The 13,858-nt window shown below is 48.5% G+C and overlaps 1 protein-coding gene across 1 annotated transcript in view; it reads left to right on the forward strand.

Moving 5' to 3' along the window:
- HK1 (hexokinase 1) overlaps positions 1–13,858 on the forward strand; it is a 64,713-nt gene that overhangs the window by 46,707 nt on the left and 4,148 nt on the right. The window contains 7 exon segments of the mRNA XM_032491540.1: positions 1,650–1,954; positions 3,494–3,642; positions 3,935–4,054; positions 5,531–5,626; positions 6,809–6,908; positions 10,005–10,188; positions 12,119–12,274. Coding sequence (XP_032347431.1) covers positions 1,650–1,954; positions 3,494–3,642; positions 3,935–4,054; positions 5,531–5,626; positions 6,809–6,908; positions 10,005–10,188; positions 12,119–12,274 — 1,110 coding nt within the window.

Consider the following 13,858-nt stretch of genomic DNA (forward strand, 5'->3'; position numbering starts at 1 on the left):
GCACTGGGTGGAATGTGTCTGTATCTTATATTCTCTTCTTGTCTGCATTTCATCAGGGGCCTTCATCCTGTCTAGTGCTTGGGTCATAGGTGCAGTGCTCACGTTCCTGCTGTAGAAGCTCCTGTGAGTTTCTAAAGTCCTCCAAACACTCAGATACTACTTTCTTTTTTTTTTTAAATGGGCAACTTGTTGACACTTTCTATCTGAGGGCCAGAGAAAGATGTAAGTTGTAAGTAGTCCGCATAGATGCTGCCTTTTTGTCTGTTGGATGCCTTGGTTGGAAAAGCCTTCTGTGGCCACTTAAGAGCATGGCTTATACCTTTAAAAAAGGCTAAAGGTGAATTCTAAGTCTTTATGTACCGAGTTTTAATAATAACCACCTGTGACCTGATTTTTTGTGCAGGAACTCAGATATTTCTCCCACTGTATATGGTAACGTGCATGTGAAGTGGCTTTGTGCATACTGTATCTTCATACCCAATTCTAGTGTCAGTTAAATGAAGATTGACTTAAACTGAAATAGTTCTGTGTTGCTGAGGGGAGGGGTTTTAGCTAGTTAGCGGTCAAATTTTGTTTCTTTGTATTCTTATAGTATTTGTAAAATTCTTGATAATGAAAGCCACCTTAGTTTCTTGGCTAATTTTTGGGCAAGGAAGTTTAGGGACTTACATTAAAATTTTTTTTCTACAAGTGGGAAAATACACATAATGTAAAATTTAGCATCTTAACCATTTTTTGATTGTACAGTTCAGATTTAAGTACATTCACACTGTTGTGCTGCCATCACCACCAGCCATCTCTAGAACTCTTTATCTACAACATTACATTAAAAAAATAACTTTGACTAAATGCTCATTATTTTAGAAGTAACATTTTTGGTATAGAAACGTCAGATGGTTCAAAAAGTTACAAAAAAAATAGAAGTCATTTTTAATCCCACCCCCTGGAGTTGACCACTGTTAACATGTTGGGGTTCCATTTTCCCTGTTTCCTTTGGCAGGCAGCCTTCTATACTTACAACAGACCACAAACTTGGAAAAAATTTTGTCTCACTGAGTCCTGTCTTAAAATCCTCTTCTAACCACTAAAACATATCCAGACTCTTGGGGGCTGGGGGAAAGGGCCAAGTGAAAATTAAAAAAAAAAAAAACAAACAAAAATAAGAGAGGTCCTTCCTTACCGCCAGCTATTAATCTAACTATTTAATGAACTGATCAAGTTCCTACCACATCACCGTCAACCGGATGCTGTCATCCTCACTAACTCTGAGGTCACCTAGTATGGAAGTGGGGGAGCTCACCCTTGTCTCCTGCTCTGTCTGACTTCCAAACACTGGGCTCTTTCTTGACCGATGTGCTGTATTATCTCCTTATCATGGTAGAAGACAGAAGTTTTTGGACCCTGAATTTTATGTATTCGATACTCATATGATAATGAGAAGCCTCTCTCTGCGTGTGGCTGTGGGCGATTTCTGTTTTCTCTTTGCAGTTGTCTGCATTGGCTAACTTTTCTACAGTGGATGTGTGTGTCTTGAGTAAGAAGAGCAAGTGTAGAAAATGGGATTAATGTGTGGGAGAAGAAAGGGTTCCAAAGGTCCCGACAGTCTGGCTCAGTCTGGCTGTTGTGCCCTCCCCCCCGCCCCCCGCCAGGTATTCTCGGCGTTTCCACAAGACTCTGAGGCGCTTGGTGCCCGACTGCGACGTGCGTTTCCTCCTCTCGGAGAGTGGCAGCGGCAAGGGGGCCGCTATGGTGACCGCAGTGGCCTACCGCCTGGCTGAGCAGCACCGGCAGATCCAGGAGACCTTGGCCCACTTCCATCTTACCAAGGACATGCTGCTGGAGGTGAAAAAGAGGATGCGGGCCGAGATGGAATTGGGGCTGAGGAAGCAGACGCATGACAAGGCTGTAGTCAAGATGCTGCCCTCCTTTGTCCGGAGCACTCCAGACGGGACTGGTGAGGACCTCTGTTGGGTACTAACATGCCCCTCTTGCTTCTCGTGCCAGTGACCAAGTCACGGTGGGGCTGCAGGGAGGCTGGCTTCTCCAGTGGTTGCGTTTACACTGGGGTTGCATGATTTTGGCAAGAGCTAGAAACGCACTCAAACCTCTCTTCCATTTTTCCCACTGACTTGCACGTGTGTGACTCAGGGCAGTTGACTTCCCGTGGTCTGGCCTCCCAGGCAGGTGTCATCTCTAAAACCACAGCCCTGCTCAGAATTAGAAAGTGTTCTTAAAAGAACAGAGCTGGGCAAATCTCGAGGCCCTCAGATTGTTTTAGGTTTTCTGATAAACACAGTAAACCAGTGCCCCCTTCCTAGGTCCTGGCAGGGGCTGTGGAGGCACAGAGGCTGGGATTTTCACACCCAGGCAGATTGGAGCTTGGCATCCAATCCCTTACTGCTGACCCTGCTGGTCCTGTTGGAGCTTAGCACAGTAGGGACATTGATGAATGTTTGTGATATGAGTGTGTCCTACATGGAAGTCAGTTATTACATTATAAACCACCCTTAAACTTAGTGGCTTGAAACAACAACCATTTGTTATAGCTCATAGGCCTGTGGGCCAGCAATTTATTGTTGTTCACCCGGGCCAGTCTCAGCTGGTCTTTGCTGGGCTTATTCATGTGTCTGTAGTTGCTGGTGGGTCAGTTGGCATGGGGGGCACCCTCACATGTCCAGCCGTGGTCTCTCTGTCAGCTGGCATGCAGAAGTGCCTGGCCATGTGTCTTGTCCTCCAGTGGGCTGCCAGGCTTGCTCACGTGGTACCAGCAGGGTCCACAAGGGAGAGGGAGACTTCAGAGCCTCTCGGAGGCCTAGGCTGGGATGGCTTAGCTCTGCTTCTGCCACACTCTCTTGGCCAAAGCAAGTTATAAGGCCAGGCCAGATCCAAGGGGAGGGGAAAATTGAGGTCCTCTTTTGGTGGGAAGAACTGCAAAGTCCCTTCGCAAAGACGCATGTGTATGGGGAGGGGAATGATTGTGGCCATTTTCACAAACGCTCTGCATATTGACACATATGATTAATTTTTTTAATCTTTTTTATTTTATTTTTGGTGGGGGGAGATAATTAAGTTTATTTATTTAATTTTTTTTTTAATGGAGGTACTGGTGATTGAACCCAGGATCTTGTGCATGCTAAGCACACACTCTTACCACTGAGCTATACCCTCCCCCTCTCGTGATTAATTTTTATGAGATTCCCTAACATCAGGTCATTGTTGCCAAGCTTTTCAGTAACCTGGTAAAGTTTATTCGTTTATTGTGACGAACGGTTCATCCATGGGGCCTTTTGTCCTTCTAGTGTGGTGCAAAGGCTGTGGTGGTCAGTGAGTTAGTGCTCACCCCTCTCTGAGCCTGAGCTGTGTGCTGAATATGTGTCAGCTTCTCCCCTATATTTGAGATGGGACTTCCTCCCTGGGAAGTCTGAAGTCTTGGGGTTACTGGCTCCCAAGAAGTAACTAGTTCTTCTTGACTTTATGTCCTTGACCACAACAGAGCATGGTGACTTCTTGGCCCTGGATCTTGGAGGAACGAATTTCCGTGTCCTGCTGGTGAAAATTCGTAGTGGGAAAAAGAGAACGGTGGAAATGCACAACAAGATCTACGCCATTCCCACTGAAATCATGCAGGGCACTGGGGAAGAGGTGAGACGGTTTTGCTTTTACACCACCGTGGCGTGTGTGCATTGCACACGGGGCCAGTGGCATCAGTGAAGCTGCATATGACAGGTGCCGCTGTGCAGTTGTATCCCTGTGGCCTGGAAGCTTCAGGTACATTTAGCCATGCTGGGCTTAGGATGCTTAAGGGCTGTGAAGATCCTGGAGAGGGGGACTTGCTCTGCACGTGTCAAGCTGTGTGTGTGCGTGTGTACTTGGACGTGCACCTGAAAGTGTGAGACCAGAGGGTGCGTGGGTAATCCCTTCTTTTCTTCTGAAGCTGTTTGATCACATCGTTTCCTGCATCTCTGACTTCCTGGACTACATGGGCATCAAGGGCCCCAGAATGCCTCTGGGCTTCACGTTCTCGTTTCCCTGCAAGCAGACGAGCTTGGATGCGGTGAGTCTCCTTCCTCCAGGCATCTGGCATCTGGCAGCACTGACTGTCCCTTGGCCAGGTTGGCTGGCTCTTGAGGCCTCCTCCAGCCTCTGTATCATCCTTCGATTCTGGAATGGTGTAGATGTCACAGTGGGTTGACCCAAGCTTTATGGCACACCCTCCAGTACATCTTAAGTCTCTACCTTCTCTTGTCATCTAAGGCATTCACCTCATCTGGGAAGCCTTCTGGTCCTCCCGGCAAAAAGCATTTCACCCTCTCACTGTTCCCTGTTCCTTGTAATGTTGTCTGATCATAGCTTTTAACACAGTTTCCAGCCATCTTTAGTATCTTTCTTTTCTGAGATGTTGTATGCTCCTTGAGCAAAGACCTGTGTTCCCCACAGGCCCTAGAATGAACAGCGTGTGGTCAGAGGAGATGCTTAATAAATGTCTCTTCAATAAATTGGTAGAAACTGGATGGTCAGGGCTGGAGCACCTGCTGAGGGCTGAGAGCAGGGAATCCATTTCCTGCTCTCAGGGAGCCCCGTCCTGTGGAGGATCTCAGCCCTGACACCAGCAGCTCCAGCACCACACTGGGTGCTGCCAGTGGGCATGGGGGATGTTCCACGCAGAGGGAACCGACTGTGCAGTCGTTCGGGCAAGACCAAGCCTGTTGTGCTAGAAGAGCCAAGGGTGCCTCTGTGTTTCACAGGGAGAGGTATGGCCCTGGAATTGGCATCACATCACACATGGGTTTAAGGCATATGATTGGCACCACAAGGGAGGCTGGGTTGGGTCACCTGCCTCTGGAAGCCAGTTAATCCAGTCACGGTGCTGACATGGGGCTTTTTCCCTCTTAAGCCCTTTTAGATCTCAGCAGGTGGATCCACATAAACTTTTTTGTAGTTCTTAAAGGTCTAGTGATTTTTAAAAGCAGTTCACGTATACTACCATTACTGTCATCATAGTACACACCCAGCACGTGTACAACTACAGTCCAGTCAAACCTGAAGTTTACTTCAGGGAGTCACAGTGTTACTAAAATGTGCATTTCTCCGTTTGTATTGCTGGCAAACTATTCTTCAGGAGAACTAGATGGTTATACCAGGGGCGGCACCATTAATCTTCTGTGCCTCAGTGTCTCCATCTGTGAAGTGGGGATTGTAAACCAGACTGTTGTGAGGACAGTGAGGTGGGCAGGCCCTCAGCGGACTATTCGTGTTTTATTGGTTTTTGCCTCAGATGTCAGATGTTCCAGCATCATCTCACTATAAATTCTTTTATTCTTTTTCTTTTCTTTTTTTTTTTATTTGAGGTACTGGGGATTGAACCTAGGACCTTGCACATGCTAAGCACATGCTCAACCACTGAGCTGTACCCTCCCCCCTCACTATAAATTCTTAGCTGATGTTTACTCAGGAAGAAAGGGGTGGAAATTTGTATTCTGCCTGGAAGGATTAATTACACTGGACTGTCCTACTGCCCTTCCTATTTCAGGGAATCTTGATCACCTGGACGAAAGGTTTTAAGGCAACTGACTGTGTGGGACACGATGTAGCCACCTTACTGAGGGATGCGGTCAAAAGGAGAGAGGTAACTATTAAAAGGATACTTTAAAAAATCTTTACCGTTTTTTTCGGGTTATAAAAATTGTATTGCTTGCCATAAAGAACTCAGACAATAGAGACACTTGTGACAAGGGTAATAACGTATCCCCAACTGCTCGCAATAAAAGGGAGGGGGAGTTTTGTGTTATTAAAGGATAGTTTAAGGAAGGTAAAATCAAGACTCTTCCAGAACGAGAGAGGGAAAAGCAGCCCCCGGTACTGTCGGCCGGCCTTGGTGTTCTGGTGAACACGTAGTGCCATGGAGTCCAGCGTCAACACAGCTCCTCTGCCACGGAGATGGAATCAGAGGAGAGAGCTCCACAGTCAGGGCAGAACTCTGCGCTCCCTGAGAGATCGCCCTGCTTCCTGACATCATCCAGTCCAGAGCAAAGCCCCACTTCTTTGAACCTTCCCTGAAACCATCAGCACAGGCTCAAATCCTACAGTTGTGCTTTCTAACACTTTCTGAGATGCCCCATGGGATTTGTTTGCCTGTGAAACAACCAGCCAGTCAGTAAGCCAAGCTTTGTTCCTCTGTGTGTGCGTTTCTGGTGGTCTTTAGCTGGAGAACACTGACAAAACATCAAATGAAAAACTCTGATTTTGACTTGCTCATTAATTAATGAGTGAATCAGTAAGAAGTTTAAAAAAAAAATCAGTTCCAGTTGCTCCAGTTCAGGAGAACAGACAAATACACAGGAAGGCGAGAATGAATGGGTATGAAAGAGGGGCCACTTGCACCTGAAGAGCAAGTGGACAACAGCTAGTGGTCACTGAAAGGAAACCTGGTAACCTCTTTTCACCCATTTTACAGCCCTTAATGTTAGTGTTCTACCAACGCTTTAAACTCCCAAGAGAAAGAGCTGTTTGGTCATCGTCCCTTGTCTTTTCTCCATTCTGCAGTGCCCTCTGGGCAGCCTCTCCAATACTCAGTGCCGTCTGTGAAATGGGTAGAATACTTCCTTTCTTCAAATCTCCAGCTTCAAATACATCATTGATAGTCAATGTTCAGTGAAGGAGCATTTCATTATCTTTCACAGGGTGGGAAACTTTCAGATGATGCCCCATGGCTTTCTGACGGCAATGCAGCAGAGTGAACCTGCAGAATCCCAGCCGGGCAGCACTGTCCCTCCCGTAAAGCTAAACCTGTGTCCCTTTCTTTCCAAAGGAATTCGACCTAGACGTAGTGGCTGTGGTCAACGACACGGTGGGCACCATGATGACCTGCGCTTATGAGGAGCCCACCTGCGAGGTTGGACTCATCGTAGGTGGGTGTCCTAGAGGGTCTTTCTTGGGGGCACGGAAGGCTGGGCTTTCCTGTTTTGTGGGAACCTGAGCCAGCAGCTCAGCCCTCAGTGCAAGACAGGACACCTGTCAGTACTGTCCCCTCACCACCTCCAGAGTTTCATCCTGGACAGAGGCGAGACAGGGGTTTCCTCTCCCCAACACCTGCCCAACAAGGCTTCACATTGACTTTAACCAGCCTGTTGGGAACGGAGCTCTCCAGGACCGGCTCAGGTGGACAGGGTGGGAGTGCCTGGAGCTGGCCTGGTCTGCAGGGCTTGTAGGGAGCGGCTCCGGGCAGGTGTTGCAGGTTGGGGGCTTGCAGCTGGGAAGGAAGCAGAGCCTCCTCCTCTCCTGGCTGTGGAGAAGGGCCCCAGGGCAGCCTGGGTGCCATTTGCCCTTTAGCTGCCACTGTTTGTGGGTGGTCCCAGCTGCTGAAGTGGGAGCCAGAAGGGTCATCTGTTAGCTTAGGATTCCCTTATAATCCACGTAACACTGGGGTCTGGGCCTTGAGAGCACATGATTCCTAAAGCATATAGATTTGGGCTGCAAGAAAACCGTTTGACTGATCCTGCTCCTGGTGTCAGGGATGCTGGGAAAAGGCCTGGTTTCTTAGCCAACACTTGCAGACCCTCCCTGGGCCGGCAGGGGCAGCACCCTGCTGCGCGGGCCTTTTTGCCAAGTGTCTGGGAGATCAGAAAGGAGAAGGCCCCAGCAGGCTGCCTTCCTGGTGCTGGGAAGACCTTTTCATTTGTTAAACCACTTTTGGCTCCCGTGGGAACTACAGAGCATTTCCGGGCATAAGGTTGTTTGGGGCCGGCTTTGGGCCTCTTTCTTCCTTTCTTTTGCAAAGCTTTCTTTCTCCACCTGGCCCCTCCCCTTTTCTGCTTATGAATGGGCTTAGGTGTGAAATTCAAAGCTAGAGTGACCCAGCACTTTCTTCCAGGTCTGGCCTCACCTTCCTGTCCCGGAGGTCAGGCTGGCCTAGTGCTGGGGTGGGGGTGGAGGCGGGGAGGAGGGGAGAGGGAAGGCGGGGTGCTCCAGCTGCCCCAGCTATGTACAAAGCCAGGCTTTCCTTCCCTCATCAATTGATCTCTGCTCAGAACTCCCATGGGCGAAAAATATGGTTTACATGTTTTGGCTTTCTTTGCACCCCCTTCCATTTCTGGGGCTCCTTTTCTTCCAGTTTTACACTTTGGGTGAAAGGGAACTGAGAATACCAAAATAATCCAGTTATGTTACCTGAAAGCTGGCATCACCGTTTGGTGGGTGCTGAAAGATAGCCACGCCAAAGATCAGAAGGAAGGATTTATTGGAGCAAGTAAGGAGAACACCAGAGAACTTTCTCAAAGCCATGCGTCCCCAACAGCAAAATTGGGGAAGTTTTAAGCTAAGGGTATATGCATATTCATGAAGGGGCTTGAGCAGAGGAGAATTCAGCATAGAATTGGGGCGGGGTTGGACTAAGTCCAAGCTTTAGTGGACTGAAGTCAGAAAAGATCAACAGCGTCATCCCTTAGGGTCCAGTTGATCTGGTGTTTGAGCTCCTGAGGGGAGTTTAAACTCCACAAAATAGCTCAAGAAGGTGCTTCAGGCTAATCTTTACCACTGAAACAAAACTGAGCCTTTACAACTAATTTATTATCTGTTGCTATTGTTATTTCTCTTGCTTGATTACAGTGTATTCTTTTGTTCCCTTAAGATCATTATTACTGAGACCTGTTTCAGGGCAAGCCTTGTGGCCAGGCTTAGATCAAAAAATGCCCACAAAATAGCTTCTCTTCTGTCAATCAAAGTCATGCCTGTTTCTCTTTCTCCAGGGACCTCTACCCTATCTGCTTACAGTTACACATTCAGGAGCATCTACAAAATCTACTTGTTTCTTTAAAGGGCATAAAAGGACCAAAGCCCATTTGGTCTAGCCATAGTGGTGTCCTTGTTTCCCTTAATGGTGTTGAAAGTCCATCTACCTTTGCATCCTACCCCAGGGTGGGTCCATGATGCTCCGGGGCCTTGCTGGTAGAAGTGTGGTCCATGGGCCAGAGCATCAGCATCACCTATGGACGTGTGAGAAACGCTAAGTCTCAGGCTCCACTCCAGACCTCCTGGATCAGCTCCCCAGGGGATTCAAGTGTATATTAAAATATCTGCAGTTTTGAAATTTCCAGTCCATTCACTGAGACAAGGCCAATAACAACAAGCTTGAATGTCTGACAATTGAAACTGCTGTGCAAGTTTTGGAACATTTCATCTCAGCGTCTGTTACCTGACTTGTAGATGAGAACAGCAAATCGTATGTGGTCCCACCCTAGTCCTTGGGGGACCGCAGTCTGAGTAGCCCTGCCCCGGGGACGTCAGGGTTGGAAATCAGAGGCTCCTGAGCCCCTAGAAGCTGTTTGACAGATTGTGTGTGTACAGTGTGTGAGTGCACCCAGAGCAATGTCCCCTTTTCTCAGGAGAGCCATCAGAATTTCAAAGAGATCTGTGATAACCCAAATGGCGAGGAACCATCGCTTTAGAAGGGCACCCTTGAAATAGTTCAGGACATTGTCCTTCCCTGAACTAACTGGGCATCATTCTGGAGCACAGGAGAGATGATTCAGGCAGAGCCCATGACCATGATAAGAAAAGATAAGTAGACATACATGGCATGATAGTAAACAGCCCCTCCACAGAGTATTTTATACAGATGGATGTGTATACATGCAGTATGTGTACATGGAGAGAGAGGGGAAAAGAGAAATAGAGAAATACCTCCCAGTGTGAATGCTGCCTGCGCTTCCACCACTGAAGACACATCCCTTGTTGTAAGCCCATCTGCCGTGAAAGTAGACATAGCCCTGCCTGGGCAGGTGAACACAGGAGGCTCCTGGTATTGATGTCTGAGTATAAAGTAAGTTAGTCAAATGCTCTGGGCAGTTTTAACTCTGACTCTTATATTTTGAAGTTTTCCTGGAAGACATTGGGAAAGCTATTTGTCCATTTTAAAAGCATACCCCTATCCATGGAATCCCGGGCCTAGTTGCAAGCCCCCCTCCCCACTAAGCCTGGCCAGTCACCCCCCGCCTCATGTATTTCAGGGACCGGCAGCAATGCCTGCTACATGGAAGAAATGAAGAACGTCGAGACGCTAGAAGGGAACGAGGGGCGAATGTGCATCAACATGGAGTGGGGTGCCTTCGGGGACAACGGGTGTCTGGATGATATCAGAACAATCTATGACAAACTGGTGGATGAATATTCTCTAAATGTTGGGAAACAAAGGTAATTCCGTCTGGTGGAGGAGACAGGATGGGCAGGGCATGTGGCCACGTTCTGCCTGTTACAGTGGGAGAAGTTTCCAGTAAGAGTGGGGTCAGGACACAGGCCTGGAGGCTGGTCCCACAGGGTCACTCCTGGACTTGGCTTTTGGCCCAAGGAGAGTGGAGAACTTAGGGGTGAAGGGTGGTGGCAGCAACACATGGTACAAGATGGCCCAGGGTTGATGTTCTGTCTAGGTGCCTTCTCTGGGGACGGGGTGGCAGCAGCCACACCACTTCCCTCAGTGACCGCCTGTATCCTAGAACATTCTGGCCTTCCCCTTGCTCTGTGTTTCTTCCCCATCAGTCTGGTAGGAACCTCTTGGTCAGCAAGTTTTTGCCTTGTTTAGTGGAAGCAGAACACACTTGACCTGCAGTTGTTAATGGGAAAGGGAAATTAGGGTATTGCCAGTGAGAGAGGGGATGGGAGTTGGGGCAGGGGGGCGGGGGCTTCAGGTCAGGGGTGAGACAGGCCCCACCGCAAGTCACTCTTCCCACAGCAGACCTCCTGCACCACCTAGTGGCTGTTTGGAGCTTTACAGCTCCAGTCTCTGGGATCCTCCCTGAGATGGCAGTGTCCCCCCTTCCAGCATAGAGACACATGACCCCTTTTCTCACACTCCTAGGAATCAGGCTGTCCTCTGTCATAAACAAAACAAGGTGGTCTAAGCTGTGTCCCCAGGAGCAGAATGAAGAGCTGGGGTATGACCTCCGAAACCTAAGTTATTCTCCAGTTGACCTGAAGATGATGCCTTTTCCAAATACCACCTATGCTTAAAGTTTGTCTTTAAATCAGCTTATGTTCTTAAGTTTAATGAAGGAAGGAAAGCAGGAAAACCAACATTACCATAATAGATGGTAATCATAAAATGGATGTAGTGAAGGACAGTGTTCTTCAATCCCAGCTGCTGTTGTCTACCAGACGCTCTACAGGAGGGCTGCCTTGTGTTAGAAGGCAGATCAGCAGGGGTTGGAAGGGTTTAAAACCACATCAGAACCAAGCTGAGACGGTCTCCTTGATGGAGAGAGACTGGTCTGCACTGGGGATTGATGGTAACAGTGCTGTTTCACGTCTTTTTTGTGGACCACCTGAAATCTTCTGGAGTATCCAGATTCCAGTGGACTCTCTCCAGCTTAGGGACACTGGGATTGGGTGTGTGCGTGGAAGCATTTAAATCCCTTGCCATTTCTGGAGGCCCTTGAGCATGGAGAGGACAGGAATTAAAAGCCCCAAGAACAGGGGCCCCCCAGGGGTATGCTGGCCGCATGCGCCCTCCAGCCTGTGTGGCTTTATCATTCTGTAGGTGCTTGACTAACACTCTGGGCTTTGGCAAAACCTTCCAAAAATTTGGTGGGAACTTTTCCTTTGTCTTCTTGTCCCTTGAAGACTCAGTCCAGTCATCTGCTGAGTCTACAGATATATAATTGAGCACTTGACTGAGAGCCAGGTCCTGGGACTCACAGCTGAGCAAGACACACGTCCTCTGTCCTCTTGAGGCTTTTGCTGCAGGGGTGCGGGGAGGCAGAGGACCCGTGTGTGTTGTGAAGGAGGGAGGGTGCATGGGAACTGCTAGGCAGATGAAACCCCATCCGGGGAGGACAGGCCTCTGGGAGAAGTGATATATGAGCTGAGAGCTAGAGTAGGATTTCGCCAGGCAAAGGCAGGGAGTCAGGTGAGGAAGAGGACTGTCAGCGGTGATGCAGAGTGCTGCTGGTTTCATGTCTGATCCCAGGAGGGTTGGGGATTCCTCATCCTTCCTGGTCTCGCTCTCTGCCTCCGTGAGGAGCATGGAGCGGGGTGCATAGGTCAGTGATGCCCATGAGGGACAGTTAGGGCACCCGGGGTTACGACTGAAGGCTTCATATAGACACCCAGCCCCCTCTTCCCTGTTCAGGTACGAGAAGATGATCAGTGGTATGTACCTGGGTGAAATCGTCCGCAACATCTTAATTGACTTCACCAAGAAGGGATTCCTCTTCCGAGGGCAGATCTCTGAGCCGCTGAAAACTCGGGGCATCTTTCAGACCAAGTATCTATCTCAGATTGAGAGGTGAGTGGGGAAGGCCTTCCCTGTAGAGGTGGACCTGCCGGCAGGGGTCATGATGAGGGCAGGTAGGCAGCCTAGGGGACTTTCTGGCCATTTGTGAGGTTCTCTTCCTCCTCTGGAGTACTAGGCCCTGAGCAGTTTCAATCTGAAATCCCATAATTTCACTATAAATTATTTCATTTTATTCATCCTTATGTTAGGGCATTATATTGATTTCTCTGAAATTATGCATGTAAATAGGTTGCATTTTAGGGTAGTAAAAGTACATCACATATATTGTATTGAAGGGGCGTTGAGTCCTCAAGAGCCAGGCACCGCTGGCCTGGTCTGAGCCTCATTTCCTCTGCGAGGCAGCGTGCCCCACAGCGAGCTGCTCTGTCTTTCTCCTGTTTCTCTCACGAGGAGAGAGAATGTCATCTCTGCCTTTGCCATCTTCCACAATGAGCTGTGAGAGAGGGTGGAAAAGTGCTCAGCAAAAGCAAAAGCCACCTTCATTTTTTTTTTCTTTTTCCCCTTAACGGAAGCGCCGGGAATTGAACCCCAGACCTTGTGCACATCCACATCAAGCGTGTGCTCTACCGCTGAGCTACCCCCTAACCCCAGCCACTTCATTTTAGAAGTCATGGCAGCAATGCTGATGGTGGCTCCGGGGCCTGCTCCTCATTTTCCCCCAGGCCTGGTCTGTAACTGGCAGGTAAACTCACTGGCCACCAGAACCCACACAGGGACGTGCTGGCTGCCAACAGCGGCCCCGCAGCCCTGACCCTGGCGGTCTTCAGCAGGTGGACCAGTAGCATTTCACAGTCGCGGGGAAGGGAGGCGCTGTGATTGGAAAACAAGTTCCCGGCTTCCATCTCTCCTCATCCTAAGTTTCTCCCAAGAGCCAAGTGTGGAAAATAGGACCCATGTAAGAACGAGAAGAAAATGTCAGCGACTATTTCTTGCTAACATTTTTTATTGTGGTGGATATACGTGACCGTAACATTTACCACTGTAACCGTTTTGAACTATGCAGTGGCATGAAGTACATTCACATTGTTGATCAGCCGTCACCACCATCCATCTCCAGAACTTTCTCGTCATCCCAGACTGAAACTCTGTCCCCATTAAACACTAACTCCCCATTCCTCCCTTCCCTCAGCCCCTGGCCACCACCCTTCTACCTTCTGTCTCTATGAATTTGACTACTCTAGTGACCTCATGTAAGTGAAATCATATAGCATTTGTCTTTCCACATCTGGCTTATTGCACTTTGCATAGTGTCTGCAAGTTTCATCCATGTTGTAGCATGTGTCAGAATTTCCTTCCTTTTTAAGGCTGAATAATTCTTTGTATGTATAGAGCACATTTTGTTTATCCATTCACCCATCCATGGACACTTGGATTGCTTCCACCTTTGGCTGTTGTGAACAGTGCTATAAACATCAGTGTACAAATACATGACTGAGTCCCTGCTTTTGATTCTTTCGGGTATATATATACCCGGAAGTGGAATTGCTGAATCACATAATTACTTTATCTTTTTTGGGAGGGGAGGAACTGCCATACCATTTTCCACAGTGGCTGCATCATTTTACATCCCACCAG

This window comes from Camelus ferus, chromosome 11, assembly GCF_009834535.1.
Source record: "Camelus ferus isolate YT-003-E chromosome 11, BCGSAC_Cfer_1.0, whole genome shotgun sequence".
NCBI lineage: Eukaryota > Metazoa > Chordata > Mammalia > Artiodactyla > Camelidae > Camelus > Camelus ferus.